General features: G+C 46.5%; 1 protein-coding gene across 1 annotated transcript in view; it reads right to left on the bottom strand.

Moving 5' to 3' along the window:
* The window catches only part of LOC140417849 (uncharacterized), a 94,870-nt gene extending 89,563 nt beyond the window's left edge, over nt 1-5,307 (bottom strand). Inside the window, 3 exon segments of the mRNA XM_072501294.1 lie at nt 570-585; nt 2,190-3,124; nt 5,221-5,307. Of these exon segments, the coding sequence (XP_072357395.1) occupies nt 570-585; nt 2,190-3,017 (844 nt within the window). The 5' untranslated portion in view covers nt 3,018-3,124; nt 5,221-5,307.
* Between the last annotated feature and the right edge of the window lie 7,982 nt (nt 5,308-13,289).

Below are 13,289 nucleotides of genomic sequence, written 5' to 3' on the forward strand. Positions count from 1 at the left end.
CCCCCCCAACCCCCGCATCTACTCCATGAACCCCTTTAGTTCCTTCGCTACTGCTGGCACCCTCCCTGTCCATGACCTCGACCGGTCCAACCTTGGGTCAATGACCATATTTAAGTCTCCCCATGACCAGCTTATGCGACTCTCAGTCCGGGATCTGACCTAACACCCCCCTCATGAATTCCACATCGTCCCTGTTTGGTGCATATATATTCACAAGTACCACCAGCATCCCCTCAAGCTTCCCACTCACCAGGATGTACCTGGCCCCCACGTCCACCACTATTCTCCCTGCCTCAAATGCCACCCGTTTGTTGATCAGGATGGCGACCCCCCTGGTCTTAGAGTCCAGCCCTGAATGAAATACTTGGCCGTCCCATCCCTTCCTCAATCTAACGTTCCATGTGATCAGCCTAGTCGGGAGGCCCACCTAACTATCCTGGTAACCCCCGCCCATGGTGCCAGACATCCTATCCCCTCCCCCCCTCCACTCAAACATACATATTCAAAACATCACAGTGCCCAAAAAAGTCGAAAAAATCCCTCCACCCACTGAAACAAAGTTAACTTACAAATCTGAGCAACGGCCTAAAAACGTTACAGAGAGCACTGCATATGCAGATAAAAACTAAGAACACTTAAACAGAATCGATACCGCAATACCCTCCCCCGAGGTTCAATGTCATAGATTATCATAGATTATCATAGAATTTACAGTGCGGAAGGAGGCCATTCGGCCCATCGAGTCTGCACCGGCTCTTGGAAAGAGCACCTACCCAAGGTCAACACCTCCACCCTATCCCCATAACCCAGTAACCCCACCCAACACTAAGGGCAATTTTGGACACTAAGGACAATTTGTCATGACCAATCCACCTAACCAGCACATCTTTGGACTGTGGGAGGAAACCGGAGCACCCGGAGGAAACCCACGCATACACGGGGAGGATGTGCAGACTCCGCACAGACAGTGACCCAAGCCGGAATCAAACCTGGAACCCTGGAGCTGTGAAGCAATTGTGCTATCCACAATGCTACCGTGCTGTCCACCCCATGTCCTCAAACCCCTGCCAGCCTTTTGTCTTTGATAAAGTCCATCGCTTCGTCTGGCGATTCAAAGTAAAAGTTCCTGGCCCTCAGTGGTGACCAGTGCCACCAAACTGGGATCCTGCGCCTCCGCCATGCTTTCCCGTGCTGCAGGTTCTACAGTCACCTTCGCTGCTCAACTAATTCTTCTTATACGACCACTTCTGGTCCATGGCTCCATATACCAGTGGGGGATTTCTCCTCACTGTCTCACTCTCCACTGATGTTTCTAATACAATTCCGAAAAAAATTGGGAGAAAAGTCCAAAAGGTCCGTCACGAGCGGGAGTTACCAAATTCGCGACCTCCGACTCCATGGCCGCCACCAGAAGTCAAAAGGATGAAATTTAGAGACAGTTTGGTCTGGTGGGATCGTGGAAGGGAGGGAAGCAGCAGAGGCAACTGATCGGATTTACTCGGATTTTTTAAAATTTAAAGTACCCAATTATCTTTTCCAATTAAGGGGCAATTTAGTGTGGCCAATCCACCTAACCTGCACATCTTTGGATTGTGGGGGCGAAACACACGCAGACACGGGGAGAATGTGCAAACTCCACACGGACAGTGACCCAGAGCTGGGATCGAACCTGGGACCTCAGCGCCGTGGGGCAGCTGTGCTAAGCACTAGGCCACCGTGCTGCCCAGCGCTCCTCACAATTCTTGTTGGTGAGGATGGAAGAGAATGTGAGAGCGAGAGTACTTCAAAAGGAACTAACTTGTGTCAGAGATATTAAAAAGTTTCAACACTGCACATTTAACATAAATCTAATTTATTTGACTTTTAACAAGAATGTTAGCCTCTGTAAATGGGCTGGAGTTTGTTATCAGCAGAAAGAGACCCAAATGAACATGGTTCAGTCCTGAATGTGAGTAACAGCAAAATCCAATCACTGTGGTTACTTGTGGCCTCGTTGGTGACTCAGCAGGTGGGATGAAGTGGTGAATCCCTTTCCACACTTGATGCAGACGAATGGCCTCTCCCCAGTATAAATTTGCTGGTGACTGTGCAGGTGGGATGACCGTGTGAATTCTTTCCCACACTTGGCACAGATGAATGGTCTCTCCTCAGTGTGAATTCGCTGGTGCTTCCGCAGGGCGGATAACTCAGTGAATCCCTTCCCACACTTGGTGCAGATGAATGGCCTCTCCCCAGTGTGAATTCGCCGGTGCCTCTGCAGGTGGGATGACCGCGTGAATCCTTTCCCACACTTGGAGCAGGTGAACGGTCTCCCCCCCAGTATGAACACGCTGGTGGTTCTGCAGTGCGGATGAGTGAATGAATCCTTTTCCACACATGGTGCAAACAAATGGCCTCTCTCCAGTGTGAATTCGCTGGTGGTTCTGCAGGTCAAATGATCGAGTGAATCCCTTCGCACACTTGGAGCAGGTGAATGGCCTCTCCCCAGTGTGAATTCACTGATGTTCAGTGAGGTAATATGCTCGACTGAATCCAGTCCCACACTGTGTGCACCTGAACGGTCTCTCATCAGTGTGAACACGTTGATGGCGAATCTGACACCCAGAATCTTTATAGCACTTCCCACAGTCTGGACAATGAAACGGTCTCTCATCAGTGTGAACTTTTTGGTGTCTCAGCAGGTGGGCTGAAACAGTAAATACTTTCCCACACTCTGAGCAGGTGAATGGTCTCTCCCTGGAGTGAACTCGCTGGTGGTTCTGCAGGGCCGCTGACCGAATAAATCCTATCCCACACTTGGAGCAGGTGAATGGTCTCTCTCCAGTGTTTCTGCGTCAATGAGTTTCCAGGTAGGATGGGTAAGTGAATCCTTTCCCACAGTCCGCACATTTCCAAGGTTTCTCCTCAGTGTGACTGCATTTGTGGCTTGTGAGGCCTGATGTTTGACTGAATCCTCTTCCACACACACAACACGTGTACGGTTTCTCCCCACTGTGAACGATGCTTTTTCCTTCCATGTTCAAAGTACGTTGATATTCAGGATATGATAAATTGAGGACTCTGTCCGATCCTGATGTGATGCTTGGTTTGAGTTTCCGGACTTTGAAGCCTCTCCTTTGAACACCTTGTGAAACGGATTTAAAACAGAAAATAGGGATGGAGAGAACACCCACAAAAACACAAAGTTTGTATGCAAAAGGTACAGGAGATATGAGATTATGTTTTTCTACAGCGAGCAGCAATGACCTGAAACTCGCTGCCTATGAGGGTGTTTGAATAATTTGATTTCAAAAGGAAATTGGATCGAAATATTTTAAAAATAAATTTAAAGTACCCAATTCTTTTTTTCCCCAATTAAGGGGCAATTTCGCGTGGCCAATCCACCTACCCTGCACATCTTTGGGTTGTGGGGGTGAGACCCTCACAGACACAGGGAGAATGTGCAAACTCCACAGGGACGTTGACTCTGGGCTGGGATCGAAGCTGGGAAGCCCAGTGCTGTGAGGCAGCAGTGCTAACCACTGTGCCACCATGCAGCCCATGGAAATTGGATAGACATTTGAGGGAAATAAACCTGCGAGGATACAGGGAGTAGGAGAATGGGTCTGACTGGATTGCTCCAGAGAGCTAGCATCGACTCAATGGGCTGAATGCCATTCTCTGCGCCATCATGTCTCTGACTCTTTTGTGTAATCTAGTTTTGTAATTTAACCCCAGGGGGGGTTCAGATATCACTCCGGTAAATCTGTGCTACACTCCCTCCAAGGCCATTCTATCCTTCCTCAGGTTTGTTGCCCAGAACTGAACACAGTTTTCCCGATTTGGTCTAACCAGGGTTTGTGATTCTCAGGGCATTTCCAGTCACACTGAGACCTGAAATCTCCCCTCACAGACAGAACAGACAAACCTTTTATCTGCCACACGCAGATGCTGCTGATATGGGCAGCACGGTAGCATTGTGGACAGCACAATTGCTTCACAGCTCCAGGGTCCCAGGTTCAATTCCGGCTTGGGTCACTGTCTGTGTGAAGTCTACACATCCTCCTAGTGTGTGCGTGGGTTTCCTCCGGGTGCTCCGGTTTCTTCCCACAGTCCAAAGATGTGCAGGTTAGGTGGATTGGCTATGCTAAATTGCCCTTAGTGTCCAAAATTCCCATTAGTGGTGGGTGGGGTTACTGGGTTATGGGGATCGGGTGGGCTTGGGTAGGGAGCTCTTTCCAAGAGCCGGTGCAGTCTTGATGGGTCGAATGGCCTCCTTCTGCACTGTAAATTCTATGGTAAGACACACTGCCTTCCTCGGCCAATTGGGAAGCAAAAGGACTCATTCCCTTACAGGACAGTGTTTGACTGTCAGACAATCAACCTTTATCCCATTTTCAATATTTTTATATCCGCTTAAGAGAAATGTTCAAAACAATCTTTTTGACTGTCATAATGATTTTCCAGAGACCCAGGTGTGAATCTCATCAACGCAGAAGGTAAAATTTGAATTCACTGAAAGTCTAGTCGGCAGGGAGCGGGGTTGGTGCGAATCCGGGGAGGAGCAGTTTCGGGACAGTCAGTATAAATAACATACCTCGGGGATTCACGGCCTAGTCGGCAGGGAGCGGGGTTGGTGCGAATCCGGGGAGGAGGAGCTCCGGGACAGTCAGTATAAATAACTTACCTCGGGGATTCACGGCCTAGTCGGCAGGGAGCGGGGTTGGTGCGAATCCGGGGAGGAGGAGCTCCGGGACAGTCAGTATAAATAACTTACCTCGGGGATTCACGGCCTAGTCGGCAGGGAGCGGGGTTGGTGCGAATCCGGGGAGGAGCAGCTCCGGGACAGTCAGTATAAATAACTTACCTCGGGACCGGGAGAGTGGAGAATATTCAGTGTTTCACACTCGGTATTCTAAACCCTGACCTCTCACCAGACACCTCACAATGGCCGGGCAACGATTGAAGGCAGCACCGGACCAATAGGAGGAGAGGGGGCGGGTCCGGAGGACCGGTCGGGAGTAACTGGTCCTCCAACGAATCAGCGTGAATAAGGAGGCGGCACTGGGCTGAGTGAAGCATGCGCAGTGTGATTAATGGCGACGCAGGAAAACGTTCGTTCTCGGATCCACAATCATGAAGGTGGGAATGGCGGGACGGAGGGAGAGATGAATCAGTCGGTTCGTTAGACACGCTTCGTGAACATGTTATTTACATCGACAATCCGGAAAAATAACCTACCGGTGCCTGGGGATCTGAGCGGAGGCCGCAGCTTTGTTACAGCCGAGACTATGCAGCCGCCATCTTTATTTGGTACTGAGAGAGGTGCGCATGCGCACCCACCATCTTTATCGGGGCACGAGCAGCAGAGCGCAGGCTTGGTCGCCATCATTGTTGGGGGCAACGTTTTTCCATGACAGAATGTCCAGCAAACTGCTTCACTCTGAGTTACAAATTCCTATTTATGGGGCAGAATATTTGTCCAGGGCAGTGACAATAATTCGAATTTATATTATGACATGAACAGAATAAAACTTTTAAGACTTTCATTTAAACATTACAAAATGACAAAATTGACACTGAGCCACATGAGGATATATTAGCTTTTAAAGAGAATCTTAATGGAGGGAAGTGAGTCGGAGAGTTTTAAGGAGGAAATTCCAGAAATTGAGGCCTTGGCAATGGTGGAGAGATTAAAATCAGGAATTCTCAAGTGGCTGGAATTAAATGAGTGCAGAGATCTCAAAGGGATGTGAGAGGGGGGAAGGGGCTGCAAAGCACATGTGCGGCCATCCCAATAACATAAGAATAAGATTATCAGAATTAGGAGCAGGAAGAGGCTGCTCTGCCATTTAATAAACTCGTGGCTCATTTGATCATTGTCTTAACTCCATTTTCCTTCAGACAACCAACATCCCTAACTTTTTACTCCTCAGTCGGTAAAACAGCCTTGAATAAATTCAATGGCCCCGCCTCCACTGCTCACTAGGGAGAGAGTGCCACTGGCTACTGGCCCTCTTGAGAGAAGCTATTTCTTCTCATCTCTGTCTTAGACACTCATTTTTAAACTGGCCTTGTAGTTCGAGATTCCCTGTTGAGGAGAAACATCCTTCCAGCACCTGTCAAGTACTCTCAGAATCATTTCTGCTCCTTTAAGATTACCTCTTATTTATTGGCAGCATGGTAGCACAGCTCCAGGGTCCCAGGTGTGGGTCACTGTGCAGAGTCTGCATGTTCTCCCCATGTCTGCGTGGGTTTCCTCCGTGTGCTCTGATTTCCTCCCACAGTCCAAAGATGTGGATTGGCCATGATAAATTGCACTTAGTATCCAAAAAGGTTGGGTGAGGTTGTGGGGATAGGGTGCAGGTGTGGGCTTAAGTGGGGTGCTCTTTCCAAGGGCCGGTGCAGACTCAATGGGCCGAATGGCCTCCTTCTGCATTGTAAATTTTATGATCTAAAATCCAGTCAGTATACACGCACCCTGTGCAACCTTTCCTCATAAAACAAACCCCTTCATGCCAGTAATCAGCTGAGTGAACCATGTCTGAACTGCTTCCAATGTAAGTATATCCCATCTTAAGTAATCCTACGCCAGGAAATGGGGAGAGTGTGTTAGGAATTTATATCATGGACTTTGGAAACTACTTTTACAGGGAGCTAGAACGGGAGGATTTACACACAACAATCTGAGAGAAAGAAAAAATGGTAATCTCTGACGACAATTGACACGTGACTCTTGTAATCTCATTTTACAGGGAGTTAGAAGATTGGAAGACTGTGATTTTTCACTGATTCCAGTGCTTCTGATATCTTTCCAGCTGCAGACTCCATAAGAGGTTTTAAATTTGAAAACAGTGAAATTATTCCAGAGGTGAGTATTATTGAGCATTCACCTATAATTTAGAGTTTTCAGTGTTGTGCTTTATTATCTGTGCTTTGTTATCCAATGTCTCTGAATTATGTTTTCACTGCTGCCCATCCCTCGGCTATGTGCTGCTGATTTACCATCGTTATCTTGCCGTGGTCAGGAATTGTTTTTCTTGCACCAGATGGGTGAGTAAATTTGCAGATGACACTAAAGTCTGTGGACAGTGCGGAAGGATGTTACAAGTTACAGAGGGACATAGATAAGCTGCAGCGCTGGGCTGAGAGGTGGCAAATGGAGTTTAATGCAGAAAAGTGTGAGGTGATTCATTTTGGAAGGAATAACAGGAAGACAGAGCACTGGGCTAATGGTAAGATTCTTGGTAGTGTGGATGAGCAGAGAGATCTCGGTGTCCATGTACATAGATCCCTGAAAGTTGCCACCCAGGTTGATAGGGTTGTTAAGAAGGCATACGGTGTGTTAGCTTTTATTGGTAGAGGGATTGAGTTTCGGAGTCATGAGGTCATGTTGCAGCTGTACAAAACTCTGGTGCGGCCGCATTTGGAGTATTGCGTGCAATTCTGGTCGCCGCATTATAGGAAGGATGTTGGAAAGGGTGCAGAGGAGATTTACCAGAATGTTGCCTGGTATGGAGGGAAGATCTTATGAGGGAAGGCTGAGGGACTTGAGGCTGTTTTCATTAGAGAGAAGAAGGTTAAGAGTTGACTTAATTGAGGCATACAAGATGATGAGGATTAGATAGGGTGGACAGTGAGAGCCTTTTTCCTCGGATGGTGATGTCTAGCACGAGGGGACATAGCTTTAAATTGAGGGGAGATAGATATAGGACAGATGTCAGAGATAGGTTCTTTACTCAGAGAGTAGTAAGGGCGTGGAATGCCCTGCCTGCAACAGTAGTGGACTCGCCAACACTAAGGGCATTCAAATGGTCATTGGATAGACATATGGACGATAAGGGAATAGTGTAGATGGGCTTTAGAGTGGTTTCACAGGTCGGTGCAACATCGAGGGCCAAAGGGCCTGTACTGCGCTGTAATGTTCTATGTTCTAGACATAATTTCTCTTCTGTTCATCAACTGATTAACCATTAAATTCTGCTCCATATTTATTCCCTGTAATTGAAGATTTGAGATTATATCAGACCAGCCATGATCTTATTAAATGATGGAGCAGACTTGATGGGCTGAATGACTGTCTCCTGCTCCTATTTCTTGGAATATCACGATCTCTCGGTCAAGATCAGGAAATGCTGAGTGTCGATCTGTCAATCAGCATGAATTAGCACCTTCAGGAGAATAAGGAGTGTGTATATGGAGTGAGAATGGATGGGGCGAGATAGGAGAGAGTGTTTTTTGTTTGTACAGATGCGTACGTGAAAATTTACAGCTTTTGGGGAACGAGCAACTAGAATTGTCTGTTCTGAATTTCTGAGCTGTACTGACAGTGATGACATTTGTAAACTCCTTTAACAGGATGTTCAAAGGGGAGGATTTGCAGCAAGAAATCTCAAACGAAACTTCACATTGAGATCTGACAGTCACTCGATTCATCAGGACGGGGAATACCATTGGCCATTTTATCATCAATGTCACTGGAAAATCACCGACATAGGACAGCCGCACCATGGGGAAACCGTGGAAATGTGGGGATTGTGGGAAGGAATTCATTTTCCTGTCTGCGCTGGAAACTCATCGACACATTCACACCAGGGAAAGACTGTTCATTTGCTCTCAGTGTGGGAAGGGATTTACTTCATACAACCTGCTGACACACCAGCGAGTTCGCACCGGGGAGACGCCATTCACCTGCTCGGTGTGTAGGCAAGGATTCATAGATTCATCCAACCTGCTCACACACCAGCGGGTTCACACCGCAGAGAAGCCATTCACCTGCAAAGTGTGCGGGAAGAGATTTATTAATTCATCCAACTTGGTAACGCATCAGCGAATTCACTCTGGGGAGAAGCCGTTTACCTGCTCAGTGTGTGAGAAGGGATTTATTAATTCATCTAACCTGCTGACACACCAGCGGGTTCACACCGCGGAGAGACCATTCACCTGCTCTGTGTGTGGGAAGGGATTTATTAATTCATCCAACTTGGTAACACACCAGCGAGTTCACACTGGGGAGAGACCATTCACCTGCTCTGTATGTGGGAAGGGATTTGTTAATTCATCTAACCTGCTGAGACACCAGCGAGTTCACACTAAGGAGAAGCCGTTTACCTGCTCCACGTGTGGGAAAGGATTCAGCAGTACATCCTACCTGCAGAAACACCAGCGAGTTCACAAGTAATGACAGCGGTTGGATTCTGCTGATATTTGCTGCTCTTGATCACATTCAGGACTGAACCACGGTCATTCTGACAGTGGGTGAAGTGGGAGGTCAGAAGGTTTCTCTGTGGGCTGGCCAGTCTTCCAATGTTCACTCCAGTGGGCTGATACTCTTTCAGCGAGAGCACTTTTCCACTGAAATGATCCACAGAAGCAGATGTGATACATTAATTTTATCCTGGATAGTACGCAGGAATATAGGAATTTGGAGCAGAAGTAGACAATTCGGCCCTTCGAGCCTGCTCCGCTGTTCAATCAGAACACGGCTGATCTGTTCCTGGTCTCAAATCCACCTCCCCATCTATTCCCTTTATCCCTTTAATCTGTTTTGTATATCAGAAATATATTTATCTTCTTGAAAGCATTTAATGACTCCAATTCCACTGCACTATGGTACGAAGTCTTACAACACCAGGTTAAAGTCCAACAGGTTCGTTTCGATGTCACTAGCTTTCGGAGCGCTGCTCCTTCCTCAGGTGAATGCACCTGAGGAAGGAGCAGCGCTCCGAAAGCTAGTGACATCGAAACAAACCTGTTGGACTTTAACCTGGTGTTGTAAGACTTCGTACTGTGCTCACCCCAGTCCAACGCCAGCATCTCCACATCACTGCACTATGGGGCAACGAGTTCCACAAATTCACCACCCTCTGTGAGAAGTAGTTCCTCCTCGTTTCAGTTCGAAATCTATCACCTCTCGTCCTCGATTGCCCCACAAGGGGGAACATTTGGTCTACGTTTACTTTATCAATCCCATTTAGTATTTCATACACCTGATCATTTCCCCTCTCATCCTTCTCAACATCTGGCTTGTATTCGCCTAAACTGCTTAATCTCTCAACCCTTTCATTCCGGGAATCAATCTGGTGAACCTCCTCTGAACTGCCTCCAAAGCCACCGCATCCTTCCTCAAATCAGGAGACCAAAACTGGACACAATACTCCTGATGTGGTCTCACTAACACCCTATACAATTGCAACAACATTTCTCTACTTTTATACTCCAGTCCTTTTGCAATAAACACAAACATTCCATTTGCCTTTTTAATTACATGCTGTATCTGCAGACCGACTTTCTGCGATTCATGAAAAAAGACACCCAGATCCCTCTGTCCAACACATCTTTAATCTGCTTTCCATTTAGATAATTGTCCTTTCTATTTTTTTGGCCTAAACGGATAACCTCACACTTGTCTACATTAAACTCCAACTGCCAAATTTTGGTTCAATCTCCTAGACTACCTATATCTGTCTGTAAATCTTGATCTCCTCTTCACTGTCTGTTTTCCGACTTATTCTACTGTCATCTGCAAATTTTGCTATGTTAAACTCTCTCCCCGCTTGCAGATCATTTATATAGATTGTAAATAGTTGAGGTCTGAGGACTGAACCCTGTAGCACCCCGCTAGTTCCAGTTCACCAGCTAGAGAAGGAACCATTTACCCCAACCTCTGCTTTCAGCCAATCCTCAATCCAATCTAATACTCTACCCCCAAGTAAATAATCTTTTTCCCACCACTACATGTATCTTGTCGTTCCGAGTGTTGACCGCACTCTGGACAATCTTTCTCCACTGAATTCTCTACTGCTCTTACTGCCTGTACCATTGAGAGGCCAGTCCACATTCTGATATTATCCGTCCATGCGATCTGAGAGCATCATTGTGCACAATTTCCAGCTGTTTTGCCTGGCAGTACCTCTTTTTTCAACCACTTGTAGTGATCTCTGTATATGTAAATACATGAAGGGTTAATGTGCAGTCTGTATAGTTAGATGATCACTAGAGGGCAACACTAACAGGGAGTACATAAACAAGCTCAATCTGTTTTCCTGTTCTCTTCGGGTGTGTTGTAGCTAGAGAACAGAAGTATAGTAAACTCAGTGTATAGGATAATATTCATAGTTAATCTAATTTTATCTTGTTTAATTTGACAACTAGTAAAAGTATTGAAGAATCAAGTAAATTGGTTAGCTACTCAATAAATAATTTGTTATCACTGGAAGACTTTGAGTATTCATCATCAAAGTTAAGTTAAACTCGGCATAAACAAATGAGTAACATATATTACTCCCAAGTAATATAACACCACTCCCTTCCTATTCACAACACATGTCCAAAATACGTTATCTTCCTCGATATCACTGCCTCAAACAGGTTCCTCTGAACACCAGCTTTCTCCAGCACCCCTCATTCCTCCACTTTGCCACCCGTGACACACGGAATATCCGTCTGAGTCCTTTCATTTCAAACACTTTTTTTCTAGCCTCGTCGCTCTTCTTGATGGTGCAGCTTTCACAGCCGCACATTGTCACCGGCCACACAAGGGCTTTCAGAAGATGAATGTTCATTGTAACTGCAGTCACATAGAAAACAGAGAGTTGGAATAAATGGGTCCTTTTCAGAGTGGAAAGATTTAACGAGTGGATCAGTTCTTGGCTGCAATTGTTCACTTTTCCACTAATGATCTGGAGGAAGGAGGTTTCCACATTTGGACTGTAGTTTAATTTAAAGCGTTCAATTCTTTAATTTAAGATATCCAATTTAAATGGGCTCAAAACTAGGCCCCGTCAGATTACCACAATGGAAATTGTCTTATCTGATCACAGTGATCGGATTTCTTCATTAGAAACCAGTCTATCATCAGTAGTGGAAATTAATAATCGTCTAAGGGCTAAGGTGAGTGACTTAGAAAATCGTTCGCGGAGGCAAATCACCCTCTTCGTGGGTCTGACTGAGGGGATGGAGGGTAAATCCCCACCCCCACGGAATATTGCACCAACATGATTTCCAAAATGGTGGGTGAAAATGTGCTCTCCTCCCCAACCCCCCCCCCCCCCCCCCCCCCCCCACCTCCCCAAAACCGAAGCTAGATCATGCGACTAAGACCTCTTGCTGGGGACCCCCCACGTGTGGTATTGTTCGGTTCCATAATTTTAAGAAGGAGGAACAGGGCCAGGGAGAACCAGGATGGCCGCTCCGGTTATACCAGGACATAAGCGTGGACCTGGCGAAGAAAAGGACAGCCTTTAACGGGGTGAAATCTGTTTTATATAAACGTTTCTCTGTTTGGCTTGATCTATCCAGCCCGCCTCCGTGTATCTGTCGGGGAAAAGGGTCAATTCTTCAACTCTCCTGAAGAGGCAAATTCATTCATTCAGAATCTCAATTTGAACTCTGTCTGATTCTCTTTCTTAGAATCATAGAAGTTTACAGCATGGAAACAGGACCTTCGGCCCAACCAGTCCATGCCGCCCAGTTTTTACCATTAAGCTAGACCCAGTTGCCCGCACTTCGCCCATAACCCTCTATACCCATCTTACCCATGTAACTATCTAAATGCTTTTTAAAAGACACAATTGTACCCGCCTCTACTACTACTTCTGGCAGCCCATTCCAGACACTCACTACCCTCTGAGTGAAGAAATTGCCCCTCTGGGCCCTTCTGAATCTCACCCCTCTCACCTTAAACCTATGCCCTCTAGTTTTAGACTCCCCTACCTTTGGGAAAAGATGTTGACTATCTACCTTATCTATGCCCCTCATTATTTTATAGACCTCTATAAGATCACCTCTAAGCCCCCTACGCTCCAGAGAAAAAAGTCCCAGTCTATCCAGCCTCTCCTTATAACTCAAACCAACAAGCCCCGGTAACATCCTAGTAAATCTTTTCTGCACTCTTTCTAGTTTAATAATATCCTTTCTATAATAGGGTGACCAGAACTGCACACAGTATTCCAAGTGTGGCCGTACCAATGTCTTGTACAACTTCAACAAGACGTCCCAACTCCTGTATTCAATGTTCTGACCAATGAAACCAAGCATGCCGAATGCCTTCTTCACCACCCTGTCCACCTGCGACTCCACCTTCAAGGAGCTATGAACCTGTACTCCTAGATCTCTTTGTTCAGTAACTCTCCCCAACGCCATACCATTAACTGAGTAGGTCCTGGCCTGATTCGATCTGCCAAAATGCATCACCTCACATTTATCTAAATTAAACTCCATCTGCCATTCGTCGGCCCACTGGCCTAATTGATCAAGATCCCGTTGCAATCCTAGATAACCTTCTTCACTATCCACTGTGCCACCAATCT

The sequence above is a fragment of the Scyliorhinus torazame genome, chromosome 5 (genome assembly GCF_047496885.1).
Source record: "Scyliorhinus torazame isolate Kashiwa2021f chromosome 5, sScyTor2.1, whole genome shotgun sequence".
NCBI classification, from domain to species: Eukaryota; Metazoa; Chordata; class Chondrichthyes; order Carcharhiniformes; family Scyliorhinidae; genus Scyliorhinus; species Scyliorhinus torazame.